Below are 15,597 nucleotides of genomic sequence, written 5' to 3' on the forward strand. Positions count from 1 at the left end.
GTGTGGTCAACACCCCTCCCCCCCTAGAGTCAGTGTGGTCAACACCCCTCCCCCCTAGAGTCAGTGTGGTCAACACCCCTCCCCCCTAGAGTCAGTGTGGTCAACACCCCTCCCCCCTAGAGTCAGTGTGGTCAACACCCCTCCCCCCTAGAGTCAGTGTGGTCAACCCTCCCCCCTAGAGTCAGTGTGGTCAACCCTCCCCCCTAGAGTCAGTGTGGTCAACCCTCCCCCCTAGAGTCAGTGTGGTCAACCCTCCCCCCTAGAGTCAGTGTGGTCAACCCTCCCCCCTAGAGTCAGTGTGGTCAACCCTCCCCCCTAGAGTCAGTGTGGTCAACCCTCCACCCTACAGAGTCAGTGTGGTCAACCCTCCCCAGTCTGTGTGGTCAACAAGCCTCCCCCTACAGAGTCGGTGTGTGAGTGTGGTGGTGGTGGTGGTGTCGGTGCGAACCCCCTTCAAGCACCGCACACCCCACTCAAGTTCATTTGTTTACTGCTAAAATCAACCCACCACCCCCCCCAGCTAACCCCCCCCCCCCAGCTAACCCCCCCCACCCCAGCTAACCCCCCCCCACCCCAGCTAACCCCCCCCCACCCCAGCTAACCCCCCCCCACCCCAGCTAACCCCCCTCCACCCCAGCTAACCCCCCAAGAGCGTAAATCCCCCCCACAGTACAAAACAACAACAACGCCGCCGCCGCCGCCATTCTAACAACCACCACCACCACCACGGGCATGGTGGTGGTGGTGGTGGTACTGACAGCCCCCCAACAGCTTCACTGGAAAGTTCCTTCGGTGTAGGCAGGGGGGGGGGGGCTGGGGGCTGAGGGGGGGGGGGGGCTGAGAGAGCCCCCCCCTCCATCCCACAGGCTCCGCCCTCAAGCTTGGCTCCGCCCCCAAGCGAGTGGCTCCGCCCTCAAGCTCGGCTCCGCCCCCAAGCAAGAGGCTCCGCCCCCAAGCGAGAGGCTCCGCCCTCAAGCTCGGCTCCGCCCCCAAGCGAGTGACACACCCCCCCCGCCCCCCGATCGGGGAGATTTCTTCCCCCCCCCAATCTCAAGGAGAGATGCTGCCCCCCCCCCATCCTGATCCCCCCCCACAGTCCACCTTCAAGAGAACCAGTTGCACCCCCCCCATTCCCTAACCCCCCACCCCGCCCTCCCTGCCCCCCCAACCCAATCAGTGTTCGCGTTCATCCCCCGCCCCTCCGCCCCCTATTTGGGGGGCATCGGTGCAAACCCCGTGCCCGCCCCCCCCCCAACACCACCAGCGGAGCCCCCCCCGCCAACGTTGCCTCCCGCCCCCCCGCCGCCCATAATTCCCATCATGCTTTGCAGGGCGTGCGCAGGGAACCCCGGGGGGAACTGGGCGTTACCCATCATGCCCTGCAGCGCCAGGAACTGCTGCTGCTGCTGCTGGTGTTGGGACAGGAGGCTGGCTGCTGCACCGCCACCACCGCCGGCTCCGTAAGCGCCCAGGAGCGCCGTGGTACCGCCGCCCGGCATGGTGGCGTTGGCTCCCGACAGAGAGAGGCTCCCGCCCCCGTTGCGATGGTCTCCGCCTCCGCCGCGGTGGTGATCGTCGCGCCCACCGCCCCGGTCCCCGCGGTCGCCACGGCGATCGTCAAAGCGGCTGCGGCCGTAGCGGGAACCTTGGGGGGGGGGGGGGGGGGGGGGGGAGAGAGAGAAAACAGGCGGGAAGGGAGGGTTTAGGTTGAGCGTGGAAAACAGTTTGAAACCACGGACCAGGATAAGTGGGCAAGTGTGGTGGGTGGGCGAGTGGGTGAGTGGACGAGTGGACGAGCGTGTGAGTGGATGAGTGGGTGAGTGGACAAGAATGTGGTGAGTGGGTGAGTGGGCGAGTGGGCGAGTGGACAAGAATGTGGTGAGTGGGTGAGTGGACGAGTGGGTGAGTGGGCGAGAGTGTGGACAAATGAGTGGAGTGGGTTGGTGGAAACGAGTGTGGTGGGTGGGTGGGCGGACGAGCGTGTGGACGAGAGTGTGGTGGGTGGACAAGCGGGTGAGTGGGTGAGTGAATGAATGCACCAGAGGATTGGGCGGGCGTGCGAGTCAAAACTATTGGGGTGGGCGGACAACTTCCAAGTAGTTTGTGCGACTGGGCGAGAGAATGAGGCGGGGTGGTGGCAGGGTGAGAAGGGGGCCCAAGTTGGACCACACACGAGTTGGGGGGGGTGCGATGGTTGACGTTGCTACTGTGCGCACAATCGAAAATGAGAGCAATTGTCCGGTGAAAATCGGAAGGGAGAGTGGCAGCTTCATGGTCCAACAGCGTTTGAGACTAGGCTCAAAAGAAAGCCGTCTAGTGTGAACAAATCAGTTTCAAAGCCACTGCATCATATTATCGGAGTGTTTTTTTTTTGCAGTCTGAGCACAAGCATTGTGGTCAACGCAGACACGATTCCGCGTAAAAAAAAAGTTTCAATTTGCCGTTTTAACGTCTTAACGCGACGGTTTTGGTCGCCAGAAAAAAGGGGGGGGGGGAAAACCTATTCTCATATTCTGGCACTGGCAAAGGCGGTCCCCCGCCCCGTGATGTCGTGCCTCGGCTTGGTTCTTTCGGTAAAGTCACATAAAAGGGAAATTATAAAATAATAAAACATAATAAAATTAAATTCTCACGACGTTTCGGCCACAACGCAAGCAGCCGTCCTCAGGTGAAGAATGAAATTCATTAATCGCCTCAGGACGGCTGCTTGCGTTGTGGCCGAAACGTCGTGAAAATCATATTTTACTATGTTTTATTTGTATTATTTCCCTTCTACGCGACGACTTTACCGAAAGAACCAAGAAGATGAATCCCTGCAGTCACGAAAGCTTGACATCGAAATTTTATAATGTTTTATTTTATTATTTTATGATTTCCCTTCTACGTGACGACTTTACCGAAAGAACCAAGAAGATGAATCCCTGCAGTCACGAAAGCTTGACATCGAAATTTTATAATGTTTTATTTTATTATTTTATGATTTCCCTTCTACGTGACGACTTTACCGAAAGAACCAAGAAGATGAATCCCTGCAGTCACGAAAGCTTGACATCGAAATTTTATAATGTTTTATTTTATTATTTTATGATTTCCCTTCTACGTGACGACTTTACCGAAAGAACCAAGAAGATGAATCCCTGCAGTCGCGAAAGAAGCTTTAAATCGAAATGTTTTATTTTATTATGTTTTTTATTATAAAAGAATCATTTTATTATGTTTAAATTTTATTATTTTATTATTTCCCTTCTACGTGACGACTTTACCGAAAGAACCAAGAAGATGAATCCCTGCAGTCACGAACAGCTTTGAATCGAAACACAACTGTTTTGTCGCCAGAAAAAAGGGGAAAAAACTATTCTCATATTTTGGCACCGATGATGCGCAACGTGACCAAGTAACAGCCCGCGTTAGCAAGTGGCGGCGGTGGGGGTATAGCGCACGTCGAAGCAATAGCCTCCGTTCGTGCCGGGCACAGCCAAACACAAACAGGTGGATGCGGTAGAGACGCACCAAGAGACATTGTTACGCGATAAAATAAGTTGTCCGTGCGCACGTGACATTTAGAAACGCTAAAATAGTTTTTATTTTAACCAGAGCCGTGGTCGAACGTTACCGCTGGCTATCACAAATGACGGGAGCTCAAACAAGTGGCCGATATAATCATCATCATCACCATCACGTGGACATTTATATATCGGAGGGGGATCGAGACAAAATCCACGCAGTAACCACCACGGGCAGAGACGACCTCGATACAAATAGTTCTAGATGTGAAGCTTTCGTGACTGCAAGGATTCATACGCTTAGGTTTTTTTGGTAAAGTCACCATGTAGGTAAAAAAAATGTAATTAATAAAAGTTAAATAAAACTAAATAAAAAATCACGACGTTTCGGAGGCAACACAAGTTTCCGTCTTCAGGTGGAACCGTCACAGCCACGACAGCTGTATCAAGTAAATGAGAGATTACAAGAGCTACCACTCCGTATATATACTGGTTGGAGAGGGGGGGGGGGGAAGGGCCAGGAACGGCACACTTTTTTATTAATATGGCAAGGTGAGGCTTAAGACCAAGAGTAGACTGCATAACAAAGCACTGAGCCTTTGTTACGGAGAGAGGTGCGGTTTGTAACTAACACCTTAGCCTACGTAACAAAAGTGTGAAAAAAGAAAGCACGCAAAAACTAAAACTGGCAAAACAACAAACTGGCTGGTGGCGTGTGCATCGGGCCGTGGTGTGAGCGAGCGAGCGTGCCGAGGTTCACCTTGTGCTGTCTGCGTAGTGGGGGGGGGGTGTGCGCGCCTACCAGCGGCGAGTCCCATAAGCTGAACGAGAGCGGGAGGGACATGGGATGAGTTGAGATGAGAGACGGAGAGAGAGAGAGAGACGCGGGACAAATGGGCGCCCAGACCTGCCCCCCCCCACCTCACCGTGCAGAACGTCAAGCCCGGCACGGGTAGAGAGAAGTAGGTTGGGGGGTGTGTGTGTGTGTGTGCAAGGTGTGTGTGCAAGGTGTGTGTGCAGTGGTGTGTGCGTGTGGTGTCTGTACATTGTAACATTGTATCACATAGCAACACCGATAGACCACATAGCAACACCGATGTACCACATTGTAAAAATACCACAGCAACACTGGACCACTCACCACCACCTAGGCCTCGGCAAGGTAAAAGTGTAAAAAGCAACGAGCCTACCTTTACCTTACCACAATACAATCACTCTACCCCACCTTTCACCCTTTAGCAGGTAAGGTAAAAGTGTAAAAACAACGAGCCTACCTTTTACCCTACCCTTTACCCTTACCCCTTGGCATGTCGACACCTTTACCTTTTTACCCCCCGGTAAAAAGGGTACAATTACCTTACCTTGCCGATGTTACCACCACCCACTCACGTACACACACACACACACACCACCACCACCCACTCACGTACACACACAACACACACACACCACCACCCACTCACGTACACACACAACACACACACACCACCACCCACTCACGTACACACACAACACACACACACACACCACCACCCACTCACGTACACACACACAACACACACACACCACCACCCACTCACGTACACACACACAACACACACACACCACCACCCACTCACGTACACACACAACACACACACACACACCACCACCCACTCACGTACACACACACAACACACACACACCACCACCCACTCACGTACACACACACACACACCACCACCCACTCACGTACACACACAACACACACACCACCACCCACTCACGTACACACACAACACACACACCACCACCCACTCACGTACACACACAACACACACACCACCACCCACTCACGTACACACACAACACACACACCACCCACTCACGTACACACACACACACACCACCACCACCACCCACTCACGTACACACACACACACCACCACCCACTCACGTACACACACACACACCACCACCCACTCACGTACACACACACACAACACCACCCACTCACGTACACACACACACCACCACCACCCACTCACGTACACACACACACCACCACCACCCACGTACACAACACACACCACCACCACCACCCACTCACGTACACACACACACACACACCACCACCCACTCACGTACACACACACACACACACCACCACCCACTCACGTACACACACACACACACACCACCACCCACTCACGTACACACACACACACACACCACCACCCACTCACGTACACACACACACACACACACCACCACCCACTCACGTACACACACACACACACCACCACCCACTCACGTACACACACACACACACCACCACCCACTCACGTACACACACACACCACCACCCACTCACGTACACACACACACACACCACCACCCACTCACGTACACACACACACACACCACCACCCACTCACGTACACACACACACACACCACCACCCACTCACGTACACACACACACACCACCACCCACTCACGTACACACACACACACAACAACACCACCACCACCACCACCACCCACTCACGTACACACACACACACAACACCCACTCACGTACACACACACAACACACACAACACACACAACACCACCACCCACTCACGTACACACACACAACACACACAACACACACAACACCACCACCCACTCACGTACACACACACAACACACACAACACCACCACCCACTCACGTACACACACACACAACACACACAACACCACCACCCACTCACGTACACACACACAACACACACAACACCACCACCCACTCACGTACACACACACAACACACACAACACCACCACCCACTCACGTACACACACACAACACACACAACACCACCACCCACTCACGTACACACACACAACACACACACCACCACCACCCACCCACGTACACACACACACACACCACCACCACCCACTCACGTACACACACAACACACACACACACACCACCACCACCCACTCACGTACACACCACACCACCACCACCCACTCACGTACACACACAACACACACACACCACCACCACCCACCCACGTACACACACAACACACACACACCACCACCACCCACTCACGTACACACCACACCACCACCACCCACTCACGTACACACACAACACACACACACCACCACCACCCACTCACGTACACACACAACACACACCACCACCACCCACTCACGTACACACACAACACACAACACCACCCACTCACGTACACACACACACACCACCACCACCACCACCCACTCACGTACACACACAACACACACACACCACCACCACCCACTCACGTACACACACAACACACACACACACACCACCACCACCCACTCACGTACACACACAACACACACACACACACCACCACCACCCACTCACGTACACACACACACACCACCACCCACTCACGTACACACACACACAACAACACCACCACCACCACCACCACCACCACGCTCACCTCGCCCTCCCATGCCGCCTCCTCCTCCGCGTCCGCCCTCGGCGAGCTGCAGCAGCTTGGGGTTGATGGCCTGGTTCGCCTCACGGAGGACGCTCACGAGGTCGTTGGCCTGCCGCCCGTTGCCCGGTGTGAAGAAGGTGTATGCGGTGCCGCTGCGAGTGCTGCGCCCCGTCCTCCCGATGCGGTGCACGTAGTCCTCGGAGCTGTTGGGGTAGTCGTAGTTGATCACGAACTTGATGTCCTCCACGTCTGCGACGGGGCGAGGCGAGCGGAGGAGGAGTCGCGGGAGAGGCGGCGGGCGGGCGAGCGTTGGAGGCGAGAGGGTGGAGAAGTGAACGAGGGATTGGGTTGGTGGGAGGGCGAGCGTTGGAGGTGAGAGGGTGGATAAGTGAACGAGGGATTGGGTTGGTGGGAGGGCGGGCGAGCGTTGGAGGTGAGAGGGTGGACAAGTGAACGAGGGATTGGGTTGGTGGGAGGGCGAGCGAGCGTTGGAGGTGAGAGGGTGGACAAGTGAACGAGGGATTGGGTTGGTGGGAGGGCGAGCGAGCGTTGGAGGTGAGAGGGTGGAGAAGTGAACGAGGGATTGGGTTGGTGGGAGGGCGAGCGAGCGTTGGAGGCGAGAGGGTGGATAAGTGAACGAGGGATTGGGTGGTGGGAGGGCGAGCGAGTGTTGGAGGTGAGAGGGTGGACAAGTGAACGAGGGATTGGGTTGGTGGGAGGGCGGGCGAGCGTTGGAGGTGAGAGGGTGGACAAGTGAACGAGGGATTGGGTTGGTGGGAGGGCGAGCGTTGGAGGTGAGAGGGTGGATAAGTGAACGAGGGATTGGGTTGGTGGGAGGGCGGGCGAGCGTTGGAGGTGAGAGGGTGGACAAGTGAACGAGGGATTGGGTTGGTGGGAGGGCGAGCGAGCGTTGGAGGTGAGAGGGTGGACAAGTGAACGAGGGATTGGGTTGGTGGGAGGGCGAGCGAGCGTTGGAGGTGAGAGGGTGGACAAGTGAACGAGGGATTGGGTTGGTGGGAGGGCGAGCGAGCGTTGGAGGTGAGAGGGTGGACAAGTGAACGAGGGATTGGGTGGTGCGAGGGCGAGCGAGCGTTGGAGGTGAGAGGGTGGATAAGTGAACGAGGGATTGGGTGGTGGGAGGGCGAGCGAGCGTTGGAGGTAAGAGGGTGGACAAGTGAACGAGGGATTGGTTGGTGGGAGGGCGAGCGGGCGAATGGAGGGATGAGCGATTGAAGAAATTCAGCAGCCGGGGAGGGTGGAGGGTGATAGGGAAAAAAAAAACAAGATTAGGAAGAACGCAATGGAGGATGGTTTTCCTCCTCCTCCAACCACCACCAAAAATCATCCTCACACAGACTCGCCCACACTCACCCCACAGGACCCCCCCCCCCCCAACACCTCACCCCACACCCCCCCACCAATCTCAACCTTCCCCCCCACCACCCAAAATCTGAATATCCCTCACACTCAACCAACCCACAACCACCTCTACCCCCGCCCCCCCATCTCATCCCCCCATCTCATCAGTCCACACAGAGACCTGGCCCCACCCCCCCAAATTTCCCCTTCACAACACACACGTGACCATGCAGCCTTTGCCCCCCCCCCGCCCCCCATCCCCGCACCCCCCCCCCCCACTAGCCAATGAGAAGTGGCCGCAGACAGTAGCCCTAACAGTTTAACACATAGCAGGCTTTCGCAAACAATATTATTCATAAGCAAAGTTATTGGGTTGAGATGGCGTTATTTAGAAATGTGTCGTAACCCTCCACCACCCGACACGGCTTAGACTAGGCTCTAAGAGAAGCTGTCTTGGGTGTGGACCAATCAACTTCAAGGACAGTGCATATCATTATCATCAGAGTTGTTTCTGTTTGTTTGCATTTTGACTGCTTGTGTTGTGGTTATTGCAAACATGATGCCTTGTATAAAGCCGTCAGTTTTTGTACCAGTTGAAAGGGTGTCACATTGACAAAAGACAAATAGTTCACTGCTTTAAGCCCACCGGTGTGTTGAGGCGTGAAACCACAACATTTTAACAACATTTTTGTTGTAAATGTTGTGGTTTCACGCTTCAACACACCGGTGGGCTAAAGCAGTGACACTTTTTTACCGATTGGCCGTGTCGGGTGGTGGAGGGTTACGACACATTTATAAATCTAGCCCTAACACTCACCACAAGCCAATCGTAACTACACCAGCTGTCTCCCCGCCCCCCGCCCCCCCGATGCATTACTACTGCAGCTGCCCAGAGTTCAATGCTACTGCTCATGCTGTCACCGCCGCTGCGCATTTCCCCACAAATCATTTCCTCTGCATCGAAATCTACTGGGTCCAGGGGGCGGATTGCGGGTGAGGTGGGTGGGGGGTTTATGGCGGCGGTAGTGGCAGTTTCACCGCAGGGTCATTTTTTTTGTCTGTGTCACAAAAAAAGTTATGAAGAATAAGAGTTCTTTTTTTTTACCTTTACCTGGCAATAACAAGCACGTTCCAAACACCAACACCTTATTAACACGACCGTTTGTATTGCCAGAAAGGTCAAGACCGATCGCTTATGTTTCCCACAGCAGGTTTAAGTCTGATTATTGGTTTTTTTTTTACCCTTCTATCTGGCAACAAAAAAAGGTGTCAGTTTTGTTGCCAGATAGAAGGGTAAAAAACAAAAACACTATTATCATATTTTTTTTTACTGGAAAATGAGGTTCCAATGGTGTAAAAGGTTTAAGTCTGTCGAGGCTATAACGGGGCAGAGGATCTCTTGGTCTCTCTGTTGATCTACGGCAAGACGCGCGAGGAAACCCACCAAGACCATCACCACCACCGCCGCCAAAACTCCCACCCCCTCTTAAACCCCAAACCAAACCCCACCCACCCACCCACCACCCCTACTACACATGACTTTTGCCCTCTTCATAACCACCATCCCCCCCCCCACCATCAACCACCACCCAAACCCCAGTTACACCCCATCACCACCACCCAACAAGGCCGTTTTGATTTTGTTACTTACGGGGCTGCTGCCGTCACGGAAGGGACGAGAGAGAGGCCCCGAGAGGGACAGGCGGGAGAGGGGGGCCCCTCCTCCTCCTCCTCCCTCACCACCTCCTCCTCCTCCTCCCCCGTAGACCCCCGCAGTTGGGGGGGGGGCGGGGAGGGAGGGAGGGCGGCCCCATGGCAGGCGAAGAGGGGGGGCGGGGCGGGCACTGCAGTGCTCTGGCCCCGCTAGCACCACCACCACCACCTCCTCCTCCTCCTGCTGCTGCTGCCCGGCCCTTAGCTTGAGGCGGCATTGTAGCAGCACCCCCCCACTAGAGCAACTCGAGGTTTAAAGCAGCCCCCCACTACTAGCTTGGCTTGAGGTGGTGTATAGCAACCATCGCCCCGCCCCCCCACCACCACCCACAACAAGATCTTGACCCCCTAACCGAGCACCCACCCCACCCACGCACGCTACACGTACAGCAAACTCCACTCCGCACCTCCCCCCCCCCCCCCGCTTCTGCCTACTCTTCCCTCCCTCCTGCCTCAGGTTTATTTAAACGCTCACCACCCCCACCCCCACCACCCCCCGCTTGTCAACAAACCCGAGTCCCACCCCACAGGCCCATCTCTGCTACCTCGCTACCCTAAGACCGGCGGGGCCAGCCAGCCAGCCAACCAGGCAGGAGGAGGAGGAGGAGGAGGGGGAGCCCCCCCCCCCACCAACTTCCGCGCTCTCCCGTTGCCGTGACAACGGCGATCCAAGATGGCCGCCCGGCCGCCCTCCCTCTCCGCGGGCGGGGGGGAGGGGCGAGGAGGGGAAAGGGCGGTGGATCCAAGATGGCCGCCGGCAGCCAGCGATTCCAAAATGGCCGCCCTCCCTCGGCAGGGTGGGGAGCGATGCTCCAAGATGGCCGCCGCCACCACCACCACCACCCCCCTCCCCAAAATTGCCCCCCCCCCCCATCCCTTCCCACAACTCCCTCCTCTCCTCCTGACAGCGCAAATCCAAGATGGCCGCCCGTCTGGGCAGCAATCCAAGATGGCCGCTCCTCCGCACGGCCATTTTGTTTTTTTAGGCCTCGGTGACGGACAAGGCCTCGTTTCGAAAGGTCGTTTTTCAAGAAATTTAGCGCTCAAACTCGCTCGCTCACGCGCGCTCACTCACTCGCACGCACACGCACGGACGCACGCGCACACACACACTCCCCGTCTCCCGTCAAAAATATTATTTGGGCGACGCCCCCGCGGCTCCCTCGCAAAACGAGGGGCTTCTGGGTGGGGGGGGGAGAGAGAGTGTGAGGCGTGTGTGTGCGTGTTCGTACCACACACACAGGCGCGCGCACACACACACACACACGCACACGCGCGCAGACACGCGGAGAGCCACCGTTAACTGAACGCGCGCGGCAAATGACGACGTTTAGCAGCAGAGGTCAACGTTCCACACAGCCAAACCAAGGCGGTTGGGTGAGCGTTGTTGTCGTCAGAGTGCTCACAATTGGTGAGCGTCGAAGTCGTTGGTGTGTGTAGTTGGTGAGCGTCATCGTCAGAGTTCACAATTGGTGAGCGTCAAAGTCGTTGATGTGTGTAGTTGGTGAGCGTCAAGGTCGTTGATGTGTGTAGTTGGTGAGTGTCAAGGTCGTTGATGTGTGTAGTTGGTGAGCGTCATCGTCAGAGTGTTCACAATTGGTGAGCGTCAAAGTCGTTGGTGTCTCTACCTCGCGATGACGACGAGATCAAGACGGGGGAGAGGAGATGGCGTCTCACCCACTCACCCTCAAAGAGCACTCGCTCATCTCGCAAAGTCGCTCACCCAGACAGAACCACGACACCTCACCTACCCTCACCCCTCCTCACCACTCCACGGTCATTCATCCCCCGACTCACACGCCAACTCACCCACCACCCACACGCCAACTCATAATAATGCATCTTTACTTTACCCCCCTCATAAACCCCCACCTATGCCTACCACACGCAATCTGCTACGACACACCCACCCAAACCCACAAACTCGCCACCTTAACCGTTACCCACAACCCGAACCCCCCAGCACCGACGCACGGGCAACACGCACGGGCAACACGCACGGGCAACACACGCACGCACGCACACACAACGTACCAAGGCCGCGGGAGGCAACGTCCGTGGCGATGAGGATTGGAGACTTCCCTGATCGGAACTCTGCACGGGGAGCGGTGGGGGGGGGAGAAGAGAGCTTCGTTGGGTATCAGTCACAACACGAGGATGGAGAGAGTGTGGGGGACAAGAGAGAGGGGGGGGGGGGTAGAGGATTCCGACCGACCAAGTCCCTCGGAGATGAGGGAGGATCGAGCGAGCGGCTGGGTGAGTGAGTGAGCGAGCGAGTGGCTGGGTGAGCGAGTGGCTGGGTGAGCAGGTTGCTGGGTGAGCGAGTGCCTGGGTGAGCGAGTTGCTAGGCGAGCGAGCGGCTGGGCGAGCGAGCGGCTGGGCGAGCGAGCGGCTGGGCGAGCGAGCGGCTGGGCGAGCGAGCGGCTGGGTGAGCGAGCGGCTGGGCGAGCGAGTGGCTGGGCGAGCGAGTGGCTGGGCGAGCGAGTGAGCGGCTGGGCGAGCGACTGGGTGAGCGAGTGGCTGGGTGAGCGAGTGGCTGGGTGAGCGAGTGGCTAGGTGAGCGAGCGAGCGGCTGGGTGAGCGAGTGAGCGAGTGAGCGAGTGGCTGGGCGAGCGAGGGGCTGGGCGAGCGAGCGGCTGGCTGGGCCCCTCAGAAGGAAGGCAGCATGGAACGGATTCCCCACAAGAGTTGTCGGGACCCCAAAATGGAGCCAAATTCCACGTTCTCATCACCGGGACCCAACTCAGCAGCAGCACGCTCCTTGTGTGGCTCACCCCACTCTGCACTGAACTACAGTGGAGTCGACTGGACTCGTACTACGCTAGACTACACCGAGGGGGGGGCGAGGGGGGCGCGAGCTCCCTCACCTGTGAGTACCCAATCCCGCTCCGGTTGGCTCTTGTCTCCATGGATACACATGGCGGGCCAGCTGCAGCAAAACACAAGAAACACGTTAGGTTAGTACACAGAGACACACTTACACCGCATTCGCACAATCGGTACAGCGAGATGGGTGGGTGGATTGGGTGGCAACTTCCCCCCCCGCCCGTCTCAAGCAGGGAGATTTCAGTGGCTGGGGGGGGGGGGGAGAGTGGCTGGGTGAGCTTTTGGGTGGGTGAGCTTTTGGGCGAGTGAGCGGCTGGGCGAGTGGCTGGGTGAGCGAGCGGCTGGCTGAGCGAGCGGCTGGCTGAGCGAGCGGCTGGCTGAGCGAGTGGCTGGGCGGGCGAGCGAGTGGCTGGCTCAGCGAATGGCTGGGTGAGCGAGCGGCTGGCTGGGCGAGCGGCTGGGTGAGCGAGCGGCTGGCTGGGCGAGCGGCTGGGTGAGCGAGCGGCTGGGTGAGCGAGCGGCTGGGTGAGCGAGCGGCTGGGTGAGTGAGCGAGCGAGCGGGCCCCTCAGAAGGAAGGCAGCATGGAACGGATTCCCCACGGAGTGATCGGGACCCCAAAATGGGGCCCAATTCCACGTTCTCATCACTGGGACCCAACTCTGCAGCAGCAGTAGCTGCAGCAGCAGCAGCAGCGCTCCGACCACCCCATGCGAGCTCACCGCCGCACTGGAGTAGACTACCTCACGCAACCGCACGCTGAACTACAAACACAGCCACGCAAAGCTTTGTATCCCCCGATGTTTCAACTACCACGCACCACAGCACCCAGCTCCTCATTTAGGGCCGAGTAGACCTGGGGGAGGGCGCCCAGGTCGGGTACAAATCACCACGACTGACAGACTACGCTCTAGCAGACTACCAAGACACACACACACACAGGTCCCCCATATAGCATACTCAGTTCTTTCGGTAAAGTCACGTAGGTAAACAAACAGCAAATGTGGCTGTGACGGTCCCACCTGATGACGGAGACTTGTGTTGCCTCCCGAAACGTCGTCGTGATTTTTAGCGTTTCATTTTTTATTAATTTTTAGTTCATTTTTTTACCTACGTGGTGACTTTACCGAAAGAACTACGAGTATGAATCCTTGCAGTCACGAAAAGCTTCAAATCTAGAATTAATACCCCCATATAGCCTCAGATTTTTAAGGGCCTTTGCACACACACACACCGCTCACCAGAGCGAGAGGAATGCGTGACGGTGGAATGTGCGACTATGGCGATTACCAGGCTGCCGCTGGGTTTATTTCAGCGAGTCTCTGCTATTCTGACCGTCAGAGGGGTGAGCGGCGTTGGTGATGATGGTGGAGCAGAGGTCGCAACCGGGTACCCGATACCCGTACCCTACCCGATACCCGGCTACCCGTACCCCACCGGGTACGGGTACCCGTTTGCGACCCTGGTGCGGCCGGGTACGGGTAGGCCGTGAGTCACTGGTGAGCCACCGTTTGTCACTCATTTCGGGTAGGGTACGGGTAGGATACGGTTACCTGTACCCGGCTGGGTACGGGTACAGGCACCCATTTGCGACCCTGGTGCGGCTGGGTACGGGTAGGCCGTGAGTCACTGGTGAGCCACCGTTTGTCACTCATTTCGGGTAGGGTACGGGTAGGATACGGTTACCTGTACCCGGCTGGGTACGGGTACAGGCACCCATTTGCGACCCTGGTGCGGCTGGGTACGGGTAGGCCGTGAGTCACTGGTGAGCCACCGTTTGTCACTCATTTCGGGTAGGGTACGGGTAGGATACGGTTACCTGTACCCGGCCAGGTACAGGTACCCATTTGCGACCCTGGTGCGGCCGGGTACGGGTAGGCCGTGAGTCACCTGTTGAGCCACCGTTTGTCACTCATTTCGGGTAGGGTACGGGTAGGATACGGCTACCTGTACCCGGCCGGGTACAGGTACCCATTTGCGACCCTGGTGCGGCCGGGTACGGGTAGGCCGCGAGTCACCTGGTGAGTCACCGTTTGTCACTCATTTCGGGTAGGGTACGGGTAGGATACGGCTACCTGTACCCGGCTGGGTACAGGTAGCCGTTTGCGACCCTGGTGCGGCTGGGTACGGGTAAGGAATCAAAACCCGTTAGCGACCTCTGTGGTGGAGGGGGTCAAGGAGCTAACCAACTCACCCGTCGCGCCTCATCCTACGCGTGAGCTCGTCGCAGCGTCTCTTCGTCTCCACAAAGATGATGGTCTTGTTTTCCTTCTCGGCCATGATCTCCTCCATCAGGCGCATCAACCTGGCGAGAAACACGCAAAGCGGGCACCGTGGGTGAGCGTGTGAAAGTGCGAGCGAGCGTGAGAACGTGCGAGTGTGAGAATGAGTGAATGCGAGTGTGCGAGCGAGAATGAGCGAGTGAGATTGAGAGAGTGTGTATGTGTATGAGCGAGTGTGTGTTGGCGTGGGAGTGCGAGAACGAGTGTGTTGGCGTGCCAGTGTGAGAATGAGTGAATGCGAGTGTGCGAGCGAGAATGAGCGAGCGAGAATGAGCGAGTGTGTGCATGAGTGTGAGCGAGTGTGTGTACGAGTGTGTGTTGGCGTGGGAGTGTGAGAACGAGTGTGTTGGCGTGCCAGTGTGAGAATGATTGAATGTGCGAGTGTGAATGAGCGAGTGTGTGTATGAGTGTGTGAATGAGCAAGTGTGTATGCGAGTGTGT

At 57.0% G+C, this 15,597-nt stretch overlaps 1 protein-coding gene and 2 non-coding genes across 4 annotated transcripts; all 3 read right to left on the reverse strand.

The window, feature by feature from the left end:
• Nucleotides 1-1,169: 1,169 nt before the first annotated feature.
• On the reverse strand, nt 1,170-15,220 carry LOC144740475 (uncharacterized). 2 transcript variants are annotated; one of them, XM_078623326.1, is made up of 5 exons: nt 15,069-15,220; nt 12,918-12,979; nt 12,085-12,144; nt 6,979-7,227; nt 1,170-1,645 (listed from the first exon to the last, which is right to left on the reverse strand). In XM_078623326.1, exons 1-5 carry the CDS (start codon nt 15,173-15,175, stop codon nt 1,209-1,211), a joined length of 915 nt encoding a protein of 304 aa, XP_078479452.1. In that variant the 5' UTR covers nt 15,176-15,220; the 3' UTR covers nt 1,170-1,208. The 2 variants fall into 2 exon arrangements, with proteins under 2 accessions (XP_078479452.1, XP_078479451.1); XM_078623325.1 differs by lacking the exons at nt 12,085-12,144; nt 12,918-12,979; nt 15,069-15,220 and having other exon boundaries at nt 6,979-8,352.
• LOC144740481 (small nucleolar RNA U83B) lies at nt 12,693-12,790 on the reverse strand. The gene has a single exon (XR_013589649.1). It is a non-coding gene; the product is annotated as a small nucleolar RNA U83B (small nucleolar RNA).
• LOC144740480 (small nucleolar RNA U83B) lies at nt 13,436-13,532 on the reverse strand. Its single transcript, XR_013589648.1, has one exon. It is a non-coding gene; the product is annotated as a small nucleolar RNA U83B (small nucleolar RNA).
• Nucleotides 15,221-15,597: the final 377 nt, after the last annotated feature.

This window comes from Lampetra planeri, unplaced genomic scaffold (genome assembly GCF_965212315.1).
Source record: "Lampetra planeri unplaced genomic scaffold, kcLamPlan1.2.h2 scaffold_220, whole genome shotgun sequence".
NCBI lineage: Eukaryota > Metazoa > Chordata > Hyperoartia > Petromyzontiformes > Petromyzontidae > Lampetra > Lampetra planeri.

Bases quoted from the DNA above. Each gene is read 5' to 3' on its own strand.
- LOC144740475 (XM_078623325.1), bottom strand. From the start codon at position 8,323: ATGATTTTTGGTGGTGGTTGGAGGAGGAGGAAAACCATCCTCCATTGC. The intron at 1,646-6,978 runs GTGAGCGTGGTG...CCCCCCCCCAAG, and splicing joins AGGCGGCATGGGAGGGCGAG to GTTCCCGCTACGGCCGCAGC.